This window comes from Podarcis melisellensis (assembly GCF_964234715.1).
Source record: "Podarcis melisellensis genome assembly, chromosome: 12".
Taxonomy (NCBI): domain Eukaryota; kingdom Metazoa; phylum Chordata; class Lepidosauria; order Squamata; family Lacertidae; genus Podarcis; species Podarcis melisellensis.
Window position 1 is genome coordinate 46906304 of NC_138544.1, and position 14606 is coordinate 46920909.

Below are 14606 nucleotides of genomic sequence, written 5' to 3' on the forward strand. Positions count from 1 at the left end.
ATCAGTCTGGTTTTGAAAAGTACAGTCTGCCATCTTGGTTTTAAATTGTATCCAAGCGTAGACAAAAGCCTGCTCCTTGATCTACATGGAACCGCCATGTAAAATAAAAATGGTCATGATATTTAAGAGCTGTCCCAATGCACAGTGATCAAAGAAACAACATTCATAGATATATAGTATCTGTTTCTATGGTCTGAATTCTATGGTCTGAATTCCAGCTGCTGTCAATTGCAGGTGGGGATAAAGTTGTTGCACCCAGGTTCTGTTTGTGGGCTTCCCATGAACATCTGGTTGACTACTGCTGGACAAGATGGGCCATTGGCTTGATCTAGCAGAGCTCTTCTATGCTCATGCATTGCTTCTTCATGCAGAAAACCCAGTGAAAGGACCTCAGCAAGCAGCCTTGAGAAAGATCTCTGCTTGAGGCTTGAGCGGCTGTTGTCAATCAAACAGATAGTCCCAGGTTAGACGAACCAGTGAGCTGACAGTGTAAGTTAACTTCCGAAGAGTCCTATTTGATCACTTTTGCTTGCTTGCCTTCAAATTTGCTGTGCTCTGGGAAAGCACAGTCTGCTTGGGAAATAAACATATCTGGCGACACCTCTGCCAACCAGCATGCCATAGATCGGCAGGATGTCTTGATGGAATTGGCACTCCATGGATCAAAGCAGGGACCTGATCAGAAAGAGGTGCAGCCAGCCACATGCCTCATGCATTTCGCTGCATGCTGAAAGCACCCAGCAGCACAAGCAAAGCAGTCTGGAGAGGGAGGCAAATGAAATTACCTTCAGCGCACCATAAATCTGGAACAAGGCTGACGTCAGCACCAGCCATCTCTGGGCGACTGCTAGGGCCCCAAAGCCCTGGAAGGGTCTGCTATCAAGGCCTGTTCTGCCTCCCCGTTATTTTTAATTTTACTTGTCATGAACTCCTAACATGGCGACTCAGAATTGTTCAGTGCACTCCCACCACAGCCAGGCAAGCTGTCAGAGTTCTCACTGTCTTCCATAGTCCACACACACCAGAGGACACTGTTCTGAGAGACCCGTGATTCTGATCTGGAATTCTCTCACCTCTCCAGCGCAAGGCCAGAAAAACGGTGTCATCTTTCATGACAAAGTAACTGGAGAAGGGGGTTGAGAACTACGCCAGACTTGTTGCCACACCCCACATTCCTCCTCTTCCTCCTCAAATACTTCCATTCCATTACTGACGTCTTTCAGTGCAAACTTGGACACTTAGCAAGAACAAAGGGAAGAAACAGAAATTATGTGCATACAGATACTTTCCAAATATTTGGATTCCTGCATAGCTTTTCTTATGCGGAGCTCACCACTGGTCAGACCTTCCAGGATAGCTTGTGAATTAGCTCCTTTTTGATCTTCTGAATGTAGCTTTTGACTTGAGAGTTATTTCCCCTATTTTGGGATGTGGCTAGATTTCTTGTCGTTAATGAGGATCCAACGCTGAAATCTGGCACATAGTGCAAATCTCCTGAGTGTATGGGTAGGGAACAAACTTTTATACTGTCATGCCAGCCAGCCAATCTAGTTGCAATAAGCCAGCTCCAGTCAGCCAGCATTGGAAAAAGGGAATGAGGCTGCATACCAGGGCTGGCCCTATCATGAGGCAGAGTGAAGCAGCTGCCTTGGGTGGCAGATGCTCAGTGGCATGGAAGGGACAGAGCTGTGTGTGCCATATGGCGTGGCCTGCCGTGTACCCGCTATGCTAGCCTGCTTCCCTCAAGTATAGTGGAAGATTCATTCCTTTCACTTGTATTGGAGTAAGATTCAACTAGCAGTCAAATTGGCTTTTGTTTGTGTCTTGAGGGAGGGTGCCATCTTGCCATTCGCTTCAGGCATCAAAATGTCTTGAGCTGGCCCTGCTGCAGACACACTGTACATTTAAAGCTCATGGCTTCCCCCCAAAGAATCCTGGGAACATTAGTTTGCTCCTCACAGAGTTGCAGTTCCCAGCACCCTTAACAAACCACAATGTTCAATGTGCTTTAGATGTACAGTGCAGCTGCCACAAATGGCGTCAAGAACATTGGCCCTCAGAAGTGAATGTCAAGTGATCGGTGCATTCTCATGGGCATTCAAAGAATCATAGAAATGTAGATTTGGAATAGACCTCAAGGGTCATCTAGTTCAACCCCTTGAAATGGAGGAATCTCAGCTAAAGCATCCATAACAGATGCCATCCAACCTTTGCTTAAAAACCTTCAATGAAGGAGAGTCCACAACCTCCTGGGGAAGACAGTTCCACTGTCAAACAGCTCTTACTATCAGAATTTTCTTCTTGTTGTTTAATCGGAATCTCCTTTCTTGCAACTTGAAGCCACTGGTTTGAGTCCAGAGCAGGAGAAAACAAGCTTTCTTAATCTTCCATGTGAGATATTTGAAGATGGCTATAATATCTCCTCTCAGTCTTCTCTTTTCCAGGCTAAGCATACCCAGACCTTTCAACCATTCCTCATAAGGCTTGATTTCCAGACCCTTGATCATCTTGGTTGCCCTCCTTTGCACATGTTCCACCTTGTCAACATCCTTCTTAAATTGTGGTGCCCAGAATTGAGCATCGTATTCCAGGTGTGGTCTGACCAAGGCAGAATAGAATGGGACTATGACTTCCCTTGATCTGGACCCCATACTTCTTGACACTGTGCTTCAATACAATCATTAATTGTACTCGTCATACTTGTATCCGATTCTCCAAGCTCCACAGAAGGACAGTACGCAGTGGCAGACTTTGGGATTTCAAATTTCAGCAGCGCACCTTTGTGGCGCCAAAATTTGGCGCCTTCCATTGTTTGTCATTGCTGCAGTGCCCCCTGTGACATCCTCTTAGCTCAGTGCCATGCTCCCCTAAATCTACCTCAGGCCTCCTCTGACATCATCCCATTTGACCTCTTCAATAACCACCCTTTTCTTGCGAAGAATCCTATTTGGAATAAGGGAATTTCCCTTAAAAAAGGGAAAACGTCGACAGCTATGACCCAGAGAGGTGTAAGCTAGGCTGCAGAATGGAGAGAGACTGTGTACCCCTCATACATTTGAAGGGCGTAGCCATCAAACAAATAAATAAAAACAACTAACTGACACCTTGTGTCGCAGATAACTTGGCTCTGCCCCCCCTAACATAAAGCCTGCTCCCCTAAAATAAATCCCCATGGAAGCACCCCATAAAGAATCTCACAAACTGTAGTTTACTCCTCACAGAGCTACAATTCCCAGCTTCCTTCACAAACTGCAATTCTCAGCTGTTTTGGGGAGGGAGTTGTAGTCCAGTAAGTTACCTATCCCTGCCCCTAAACTTAAGAAGCCCAACCCCAGAATAAAAATGTAAAGTGCATCACCTGTTGTATTTCTGCCTGTCGCGCAGCACGCAAGCAGCAACTCCAGGCCGCCAATGGAAGAACCAGATCGAGGGGAGGAGGAGGAGGAGAGGCAGGAGAAAGCCGGAGGCGGAGAGGAGGAGTCCTGGGTGGGTGAACAGTAGCGCGCAGCCCAGCGTGCCGGGGAGCCAGTCTGGGCTGGGAGGCGACGGAGGCAGGAGCCGCAGTCCGGGCGACGAGGGACCGGGGACTCGTGCTGCCAGCGGGAGGCGCGGCGGGAGCGGCCCACGTGCGCGCCAGGAGACGGGAAGCGCCCGCTCGGCGATCTTATGTTTCTGCTGGGGGGTCTCTGCAGCTTCGGAAGCCCGCGACCCCCGGCCCCGGAGAGCTGATCTTGCCCCTCCCTTGCACTTGGCTGGGATGAACTTGCCGGCTCTTCTCTTCTCGATCGGTTGGTGGACTTTGGGGCTGGTGAGTAACTCTGGCTTTGTTTGCTTTCTTGTGGAGTCCCCCACCCCCGGCACCTGCTTCCCTCACCTGGGTGCTGATATCATAAAGCGGGGTTAGTCTCTGAGCATGTGCAAAGTACCTTTCCCGCAGTTCATAGCTGAGCAACCACAGGACGCGCGGGCTCCCACGGAGCCCCTTTATTTAAAAAGAGGACACAGTGAATAATTTATCTTTTCTCTGCCTACCCTGCGTTCATAGGATCCCCTCCCTGGGTGACTGCTCTCCTTAGGCTATAGGTGGCCCTCTGTTCTCAAATCGATCCACTTGGATCTTTCACGTCGCCAGTAACAAAAGAGGAGCGTGGAGCAAATTCTATAAAATTGTGGGGACGAAAGTGTGAGCCTGTTCCCAATGCTGACTTAGCATGGGAGTCCCCACTGCAGGTGTGACTGGGTGGAAGTGGGTCAGAAATGCTCAGCTGCACATGTGAAATATTCCTGGACTTAGGATATAACAGCATTGCTGCTTCACTAATTTAGGCAACAAAGTGTGTGGGACTCACTCACCCTCTCTAACCTCCCTGTTTGATAGGCTGGTAACTAATTTGCTGTAACGGATCTTAAGCCCAGTCATAAAAGCAGGTGAATTTGCTTGGTGAATTCTTGAGCACTGTGGATTGTGAGGGGGCAATGAATTGTAGCAATAAATGCTTCACTGCAGATATGACAGGCAAAGCATGACTGAAAAGCAGATTCACTTTTGGATGGAGAGAGGAACCTAGTAAGATCTCAATATTTCAGCATTATAGAACCAGACATCTTCCACCCACAACCGTGGCAGGACTATAAAGGATGAAGTACAGCATCACCCATAATTCCTCTGAGGTGTTCCCTGCCTCTGTAAACTTCTGGATCTTACCGTAATTCATTGAGAAAGATCAGGACAAAGCAGACAGCATGAATTAGTCCTGTCACTGCTGTAAACAGAAGTATTCCTGATGGCGATGCCTCCAGTGCTATTCACGCAGTCAAACTAGCCTCCAGGCTAAATATTACCCTCAAGATAATTTTATGCAGATTGGTTTCCCCCTGCAACAAATATCAAGCCTTTTCTCGTCAAAATCAAAATTATTAAGGAATGGCAAATATGTGAAGTCCCCGCCCCACTTTTTTTCAATACAGTGGTACCTCGGGTTAAGTACTTAATTAGTTCCGGAGGTCCGTACTTAACCTGAAACTGTTCTTAACCTGAAGCACCATTTTAGCTAATGGGGCCTCCTGCTGCTGCTGCGCCGCCGCTGCACGATTTCGGTTCTCATTCTGAAGCAAAGTTCTTAACCCGAGATACTATTTCTGGGTTAGCGGAGTCTGTAACCTGAAGCGTATGTAACCTGAAGTGTATGTAACCCGAGGTACCACTGTAGACATTTATAGCTGGAGTGGAAATTCTAGCCTGTACTATTAGTAATTTTGAACATGAAACTTGTGTCTAATAATGATAATTCTGGATCAAGTGCTCCAAAGTTCAAAAAAATAATAATAAAGGCAGTCTTTATTTTGCCATGCCATCTGGGAACCATATCTATGTTACCTTGCGTTTTGTGACAGAAGAAAAGCATGGGTATAAGTGTAAGAACATACATAATAAATACTTGTGTTTTGACACTGCACATCGGGAAGCAGCTGCAGGTGGGTATCTTAATATTAGTGCAAGGAATGTGAGACTCACCTTGCTAAGTTTCTGGGACATACAGACCAGTTCACGCATCTCGTATACCAACACCCAGTATTGGACTTCAAACATTGTTGCACCTAAATCAAAAAGACCAAACAATGCCTACTGGTTTTGATTAAAAAAATTTTAAATGATGGACAGAAATGGAGGAAGAAAAAAATATTCCCCCTTTGAACCTCCTGCTTTGTGGTACTTAATGGCAAAGCCACTTCATTAATGCATGGTCTTTCTAATCTTAGAAATGCTTTTGCACATCCCTTTCAAATTACTAGTTTGGAGGAAAAGCCTTGGGGGCTGCTGCAGGCATTATAGTTTGCATGCAGAGATCAGTCTTATTACTTGGAAGTGTGTTGCAAGTGTGTGTTTTTTCCTCTTGAGCTTGTTGACATTGTCTAGTAAGGACAAAAAGAATAGTCATACAATTTTCTCTCCATTCTATTCGGAGTCCCTTCTTTCCCCTACATCATCACCTCTTTCTTCCAAAGAGCTCAAGGTGGTTTATCCTTGCGTTTCTCCTCACAACAACCCTATGAGGCAAGCATAGAATGGTAGAGTTGGAATATGTGTGAATGCTGCTGAGAAGGACAGAAAGTGGTTTTTTAATCAACAGTTTAGTTTTTTATTGCATGCACTCACCACTTTAATAGAAACAGCCCTTTAAACTTCACCCATGGAAAACGTAAAAGGCAGGCTGCCCCAAAGCATTCAGTACTGCTTAGAGGTTCTGGGACATTTTCTTTGCAGACCTCAAAGAAAAGTTATTCTACACCCTCCTAGCCATGACTGCAGTGCTTTTCTGATAAGGGATTTTACTTCCCCCACCCCAACGTTTTGGCATGCATGCATGTGTTTATCAATAGGATTCACGTATTCACAAATCCACACACTTTTCTTTTCACTGTTCAGTAAAATGAACAGTGTGTCAATAGAAAGCTTCGGATTAATGGGGTTTATTGAGTTTATCAATAGGATTCAAAGGTAAAGGGAATTTTTAAAGGGTATTTTAAAAAATAATAATACAGGAATATACAATATGCCCAAAGGAAGCTAATGTTTAAAAATGCATGGCTTCTTGTTTTAAGCTTTATATCTTCCTGTTTCCTCTTTTGGCTTCTTCTTGCCTCCTAGTCTTCTGCTTTGCTCTTAACTTTCTTTTAAAATCCTTCCGATATCTCCCTCACACTTTCTCTCCCATGTGATCATTTGCACTCTGGAAAACGTAGGGCAAACCCTGGATGAGGAGCTGTTTTGTAAACAGAAGCATGTGTTTGCAATCACAGGCATCATGCAGAAGAAGGGCAGCTCAGTGGCAGCACATCAGCTTTGCGTCCAGGTTTAGCTCCCCAACATGTCTAGGTAGAACTGGGAATGACTTCTGCCTCAAACCAGGCTGCCACTCAGCATCGGCAGTACTGAGCAAGATTGAACAGTGGTCTCACTCAGGAGACAGCAGCCTCCTGTGTACTTGCCAGAAATAAAGCAGTTTGCTGAGTCCTCCTGCAGAAACAAACCCATGTATATAATGTGTGAAGTGACCCAAAGCCCTTGTCTTAAGTTAGGTGTAAAGGTAAAGGACCCCTGACAGTTAAGTCCAGTTGCGAACGACTCTGGGGTTCCAGCTCTCATCTCGCTTTACTGACCGAGAGAGCCGACTTTTGTCCACAGGCAGTTTTTCCGGGTCGTGTGGCCAGCATGACTAAGCCACTTCTGGCGAAACCAGAGCAGCGCACAGAAATGCCGTTTACCGTCCTGCCAGAGCGGTACCTATTTATCTACTTGCACTTTGATGTACTTTGAACTGTTAGGTTGGCAGGAGCTGGGACAGAGCAGCGGGAGCTCACCCTGTTGCGGAGATTCGAACTTCCAACCTTCCGATCAGCAAGCCCTAGGCTCAGTGGTTTAGACAACAGCGCCACCCATGTCCCTAAGCTATATTATGTAGCCTGGCTTTTTAACTCCTCTATTTTCATGTGCTCGCTTTCCTTTCTGTTTTATAATGAACATGTGGAGTTGCTTTCTAGTGAGGTCATTTGTCCGTTTAGCCTAGCATTCCTTATTCTGACTGGATCTTGGAATGCCATATGGGTGAATCATCCCTGTGAGTGCCCATCCCTCCATCAGTCCTCTGCAAAGGTTTATGCCACACATCACCTGTGTGTGTGATGCCCAGTGAAAAAAATGCAGGCAATGTTGTTACTCTGGCACAGCAGTTTTTCCACATTCCTGATTCCTGTTTTATTGCAACATACTATAGGATCAAGTCTTCCAGGACTTGGAAGTAGTTAAGTGTGATTTATCCAACTGCTGTTTTGCCAGGCTATTCTTCTCTATATCGTTCCAATTTTAGTATATGTGCTGTTGAACAGAGCAAAATCGAACTGCTGTTTAATTCGCACATCAGGTGGAATTGCATAGAAGGATCTTGCAGCAGCAGGGAACCACCTGTTATTAACCAAGCTTGGTAAATGATGCCAGTTAAAAATGTTGGATTGTTTCCAAATGGCTTATTTTCCCTGTCCCTGAAAGGTGTTTTTTCTTTTTTACAATAGTGAACTATTTAATGGCCGCAGTTCATCCTATGCGATGGCTTGTAGAATGCCAATTTGTATTCCCTACTTTCCAAAATCATCTTTTTTTCATAAATGTGCATAAGGAAATAACTCCAGACTCCAAGCACGCAACACTGTGAATTCATTAGATCACTTGGTGCCTAAAGGCCTTTCATAAAGTGCATATGATTCAAACTGGCTTATTTGTTGGAAAATGAACGCCTTTGCACAATGCGGCACGCCTGGAATAAAGCGAGCAGGGGCATTGCACATCTTCTGCAATTTCCGCAGCTGATGTATATCTTTCAAACAGCACCCTGAGCTTCACTGCTAAATCACTGTTTAGAGAACATTTAAATCATGTGATTTAAAGATTTAAAAAAAGAATATTTTTAGACATTTGTTTAATCGACAAATGATAAACACTGAGAATTAAAGTTCACTAGTGGTACACAAAGCTGCATCTATGTTTCGTTTTGTGATTCTCATAAGTAATCCTAATAAGAACCTGCAGGATCAGGCCAGTAATCCACCTACTCCAGCATCCTGTTCTCACAGTGGCCAACCAGACGTATGTGGGAAACCTGCAAGCAGGATGTGAGCAAGTCGTATTCAGAAGCGTTACTGCCTCTGACTATGAATTTGTCTAATCCTCTTTTAAAGCCATCCGCATTGCTGGCCATCGCTGCTTTCTGTGGGAACGAGTTCCATAGTTCATCTGCTGCATGAGAAAGAAATGTCTTTTATCTGCCCTGAATCTTCCAATCTTCATTAGATGCACACAAATTCTAGCCCCATGCAAGACGGAGAAAAACTATTCTCTGGACACTTTTAGTCCTAAAAGGAACTGGGCCACACATTAGAACATTGTGATCCAAGAAAGATACTTGGAAAAGGAAACAAGCATTAGAAACCACTATTTTTTCATGGTTGCCATACTTTTTCCCTGACACTGCACCTGTGCATAAATATAACAAGGCTTATATCGTTAACGTTATGGCTGAAGCCCAAATTGTGGTTAATCTCAGTCTATACTGTTTAGAAGCTGGCTTGTTTCAATACATTATAGTTAAGACTAACCGCTGTTTGTTGGGTTCAGATAATAATGATGATGATGATGAATTTCATTTCTATACCACTTTCTATTTCCAAGAAAAAATCTCAAACATGTCCACAGTCCCTGTGGCAATGTTGATGGAAGGGCAGGGAGGAAGAGCATGTGAGCTCAGGTAGAGGCTAGAATTGTTCTTGTCACAATAAACCATGGTTTGGTTGTGTATTGTGGTACTTTAACGCAGGGATCAGCAAGCTAAGGCCCATGGGCTGGAAGAGGCCGGTGGAGGTCATTTGACCGGCCCCTGAGCTGCCCCTGAACTGAGTTGCCCGTTCTCGTGCTGCACTAAACAGGCACATGGGGACTCGCTTCTGTGGCCCCCAAAATCGCGTCTGCGCAGACACAGATACTAAAAATCACAGGCGCGCACGCAATCCAGCCCACAGAGGGAACTCCATGGGACCGATCTGGCCCAGGCAAGATACACCTTGCTGATCCCTGCCTTAACGCAACCAATGAACCATTCCAGTTCAGAAGAATAATTAATACAAAGACTTGCACATTATACTGGGTTTTCCCATTGCACAGCATTTAAGAAATAAGATGTACGAGGAAAGGGGAGAAGAATAAAAAGTCATCACATTAAAATTTGTGATACTGTACTTTGTTCTTATCACACTAGATGGGTTCTCTTCCACCCTGCTCCATAGTTAGCCAGGTTCTCTTTTGATAACAAAAATGTACATTTCCTTCATTTATAATAATGTTCAAGTTGCTCTGAAAAGCTGTGAGTCACTTCAATCAATATTTTCAAATATCCCTGTGGTGACTAGTGATTGCCAACTGTAGTGGCATTGTTCACTGGGGAATGTTCAAGGCAGCAATCAAGGATGTTTCTTTGTACAGAGGAGTGCGGTTTTCAAAGTTCCCATTGACATTGCTTGGGAGCCACCAGGCTGCCAACATTTAAAGCCCAGTTTGGGGAACCTTAGGTGCTGACAACGTAGTAAACGCAGCAGTTAAGAGACTGAATGGTGAACCAGAAAGTCAGTGGCTTGAGTTTTGTTTCTGCCATTGTGTCTTTAGCCACAATGCCTTGACCTCAGCCCCCTGGGAGATACCCTCTGGCCACTATTGGCACCTGGTTGTGGAGGCCAGAGCTCAAACAAAGGCATTAATGAGCCTCAGTGGAAACTGTTAAACCAGAGATGGTCCTCTGCTGAGTCAATGCTTGCAGCTGGATCTTCCTTGTATTCCCAAGTAAGTTTGTTCCTCCCAAATAGATCTTTCCTTCCAAGTACACCTCTGGTGAAAGAGCCTTCTAGAAGCCAACTAGGCTATGCACTAGGTCTACTGACACCTTTGCTCCTGAGGCCTAGAGGGTGATGCAGACTTGGGTGATGAATTGAGGACTTGGGATAAGGTTGGAGGAGTTATTGAGGGGCCTAGGCGAGGCATCCCTGTACAGTGGTACCTCAGGTTAAGTACTTAATTCGTTCCGGAGGTCCGTACTTAACCTGAAACTGTTCTTATCCTGAAGCACCACTTTAGCTAATGGGGCCTCCTGCTGCTGCCACGCTGCCAGAGCCCGATTTTTGTTCTCATCCTGAAACAAAGTTCTTAACCTGAAGCACTATTTCTGGGTTAGCAGAGTCTGTAACCTGAAGCGTATGTAACCTGAAGCGTATGTAACCTGAGGTACCACTGTAATGGGATTATTCAGGCTACCTTGGACAGCAGCAGGTTCTTCCATATCTTTGTTTGGAGCTGTGCTCCATGCCTAGAGAGATTTCCCTAGGATCTGGGGTGGAGAAGTTAGTGACTCCCTGTGGTCAAGCAGTGTGTTGCTTTACTAACTTTTTCAACCTGCAACATCAGACAGTTACCCATTAAAATGAAAAACCACAGCCTTCATAGCTGGTTATCACTACCTTCTTAGCACGTCAAGGATTCCTCAGTTTCTGCTATAGAACTAAAATACATGTTTTGATACCAGTGGTTGTTTTCAGGCCAAATGGCATTGGGTTGTGCCCAGTGCTAGCCTTACTCAGAGTAGTCCCATTGGAATGAATGAACATCTTGATGTAAACTGCTCTTTCGGTAGATTTCATATATTTCGGCATGCATCGTGATTTGCATGTAAATTGTTATTTATTTGCTACACCTACCTTCTGAGGAGTAATGATACATTCTAATGACACTTGGAAGCAAAGGGTCTGTTGGTTAGGGAGATTTAGTTTTGTTTCAGTCAGTCAGTTTATTTGTTACAGTGGTTCTCTGCACGTTTGTTTGCTGAGTGAGTATACTTTATCCAGCCTATAACTTCCAATGCTAATATATTTACTTATTCTTGAAAAACCTAATAAAAATGATTAGGTGTGCTTAGTGTTATGAATATATTTCAGTCGTGTCCTTTGTTCAATTTAACAGGTAAATGGGATTCACCCAGAATGCAGACTGCAGCTGGAGCTTCATAAAGAGGAAATAAGGTGCCTGGAGCTTTTAAAAAATGCCAAAACCGTGGGTTTTAAAGGTAAGAAGACAAGTTAGAGAATGAAAAGAAAAGAGTGATTCAGTCATGTAGCCTTGCAAATAAGTTCACAAAAGCTAAAGGTAAAGGGACCCCTGACCATTAGGTCCAGTCATGACTGACTCTGGGGTTACGGTGCTCATCTCGCTTTATTGGCCGAGGGAGCCGGCGTACAGCTTCCGGGTCATGTGACCAGAATGACTAAGCCGCTTCTGGCAAACCAGAGCAGGGCTCGGAAACGCTGTGGTGCAGTGGTTAAGAGCGGTAGATTCATAATCTGGTGAACCGGGTTCGAGTCTCTGCTCCTCCACAAGCAGCTGCTGGATGACCTTGGTTTAGTCACACTTCTTTGAAGTCTCTCAGCCCCACTCACCTCACAGAGTGTTTGTTGTGGGGAAGGAAGGGAAAGGAGATTGTTAGCCGCTTTGGGACTCCTTCGGGTAGGGATAAAGTGGGATATCAAATCCAAACTCTTCTTCCTCTTCTTCTTCATCTACTTGCTCTTGACGTGCTTTCGTTTTGATGTTGAGCTTCGCTTCAGACCATATTTTGGCAGGAGCAGGGACTGAGCAACAGGAGCTCACCCCGTCGTGGGGATTCGAACCGCCAACCTTCTGATTGGCAAGTCCTAGGCTCTGTGGTTTAACCCACAGCGCCACCACAAAAGCTACTGGCCTGCAAATGAAAGGAACCTGTTAAGATGCTTGTAGCCTCCATTTCCATGCTGGCTGCAAATGAAAGGAAGGTTCCTTCTCATGGTCAGCATTGACATGGGACAGGGTTATCCACCACCCCCTCTGCCAGCCTGCTGTGTTTCCATGATTACTTACTGTAATTAGTAAATTACTTTTATTTTATTCCATTACACATAAAATAAACGTACAAAAACAAATGTAAAAATACAAAAATATCAGAAATGACACATCCATTCTCTTAAATTTGTCAACAAAATCAGAAGATGTGAGGGGACATCTGTTGGTAGAAACATTTAGATGTCCCTGTTTCCTGCATATGGTGCCACAGCATCTTGGAAATTAGTTGTGCCGGTATAAATGATAGAATCTGACCACACAGTATAAAAAATGTTATGGGTCTTCTAAGCCTTTGGAAACCTTTATATTTTCTGCCCTTGCCACATTCCATTCAATTTCATACCACAGGGATATCTGAAGCTCTTCCACTTTTGTGCTGTGGGTATCCTAGCTGCTGCCAGAAGCCACACCACTAATTCTTTAGCTTGCAGTTTTTGAATACGACCATCTCTTATATTTAGAAGTCCACTCTTTCACCAGTGGACACTCCTACCATAAATGAAAAGACATTCCTAACTCCAAGGGCAGGAGCAATGGGGAGCAGCAAATAGCACAATAGTAGGTCTTATGGGAATATCGGAATCTGCCTTGTACCAAATCAGACCATTGGGCCATCTAGCTAGGGTTGTCCCTACCAGTAGGCAGAATGAGGCAGGCGCTTTAGGTGGCAGATAGCTGAGGGGCAGGCAACAGTGAGGTGTTAGAGAGCAACTGTGTGCTAAGCAATTTGTTCTGTGGCTCTGAGGTAGTCTTGGTGGAAGATGTTGTCCCATCACCAGTGCTGAAATCAGATTAAAAGTTGGTTTTGGTCCATGGAAGAAGGTGGGTGATGCCATCTTCATCTCACACAGCAAATTGAGCTTGCCCTGCATATAGTTCAGTACTGTCTGCACTATAGTTTTTCAACCTTGAGTCTGCCAGATGCTGTTGTACTACAACTCCATCATCCCTGACCTGTCTGAGGATCATGGGAGCTGTAGTCCAGGAACTGTGGCTGAAGAACTTAGTTGTAGGGCTATACTTAGTCTCTGCAGGGATTCCTTGCACTACGTGAAGATGTTTGGATTTTTTAAAATGATAAAGTGTCCTATGGGGCAATGATTACATTTTTAAGATGAGGAGAAAGCGCTTGGAAGGAGGCAGTTGATTCCATTCCTTTCCTGTCTCTGCTTTTAAAACAATTTTTCACTATGGCTTTAAGTGCAATGGAACAGAAGATTATCAAAAAGCAAATACAGAAGTGAAACATTTCCCACAAGTCAGTGCCTCAACCAAGGCCATCTGCTCACAGTGTAAATAAATGATCTTTCATTCTTCTCAGTAGGGAGACAATAAATACAGCAAAGGGTTTGAAACAGAAAAGTAAACACATATCTGCCTGTAAAAGAAAATGGATCAGTAGCAATGAATTGAATTAGACTGGATGCTGTGAGTCAGAATTTTAAAAGAGTCTGTTATAGGATTTTTTTTTATTTGGCAAGGATATCTTTATTTGACAAGGATTATAAGGTTGCCAGCCAATTGGAAGGGTGGGTTGAGAGCCAATACAAGCCTGCAGGTTCCTTGCAATCACAGAGAAAATGAGAAAGCCTAATTGCTGTGCTGGTTTATTTTATTTATTTTGAGTTTAATTGTTGTATTTATATTCAGTAGCCCTGTAAGATGGGTTAGGCCAAAAAATATAGCAACTGGCACAAGGTAACCCAGTAAGCTTCTTGACTGAGTGAGGATTTGAATTTGGGTCTCCCTAGTCCTAGGTCTAGTGATGTATGGAAGTGAGAGCTGGACCATAAAGAAGGCTGATCGCCAACGAATGGATGCTTTTGAATTATGGTGCTGGAGGAGACTCTTGAGAGTCCCATGAACTGCAAGAAGATCAAACCTCTCCATTCTTAAGGAAATCAGCCCTGAGTGCTCACTGGAAGGACAGATCCTGAAGCTGAGGCTCCAATACTTTGGCCACCTCATGAGAAGACTCCCTGGAAAAGACCCTGATGTTGGGAAAGATTGAGGGCACAAGGAGAAGGGGACGACAGAGGACGAGATGGTTGGACAGTGTTCTCGAAGCTACCAGCATGAGTTTGACCAAACTGCGGGAGGCAGTGGAAGACAGGAATGCCTGGCGTGCTCTGGTCCATGG

General features: G+C 44.6%; 1 protein-coding gene across 1 annotated transcript in view; it reads left to right on the forward strand.

Annotated features, from left to right (window-relative positions):
* The first annotated feature begins 3633 nt into the window (after nucleotides 1-3633).
* Nucleotides 3634-14606, forward strand: part of VIPR2 (vasoactive intestinal peptide receptor 2) — a 54460-nt gene continuing 43487 nt past the window's right edge. The window contains exons 1-2 of the mRNA XM_081882586.1: nucleotides 3634-3808; nucleotides 11555-11657. Coding sequence (XP_081738712.1) covers nucleotides 3758-3808; nucleotides 11555-11657 — 154 coding nt within the window. The 5' untranslated portion in view covers nucleotides 3634-3757. The remainder of the gene's footprint in view (nucleotides 3809-11554; nucleotides 11658-14606) is intronic.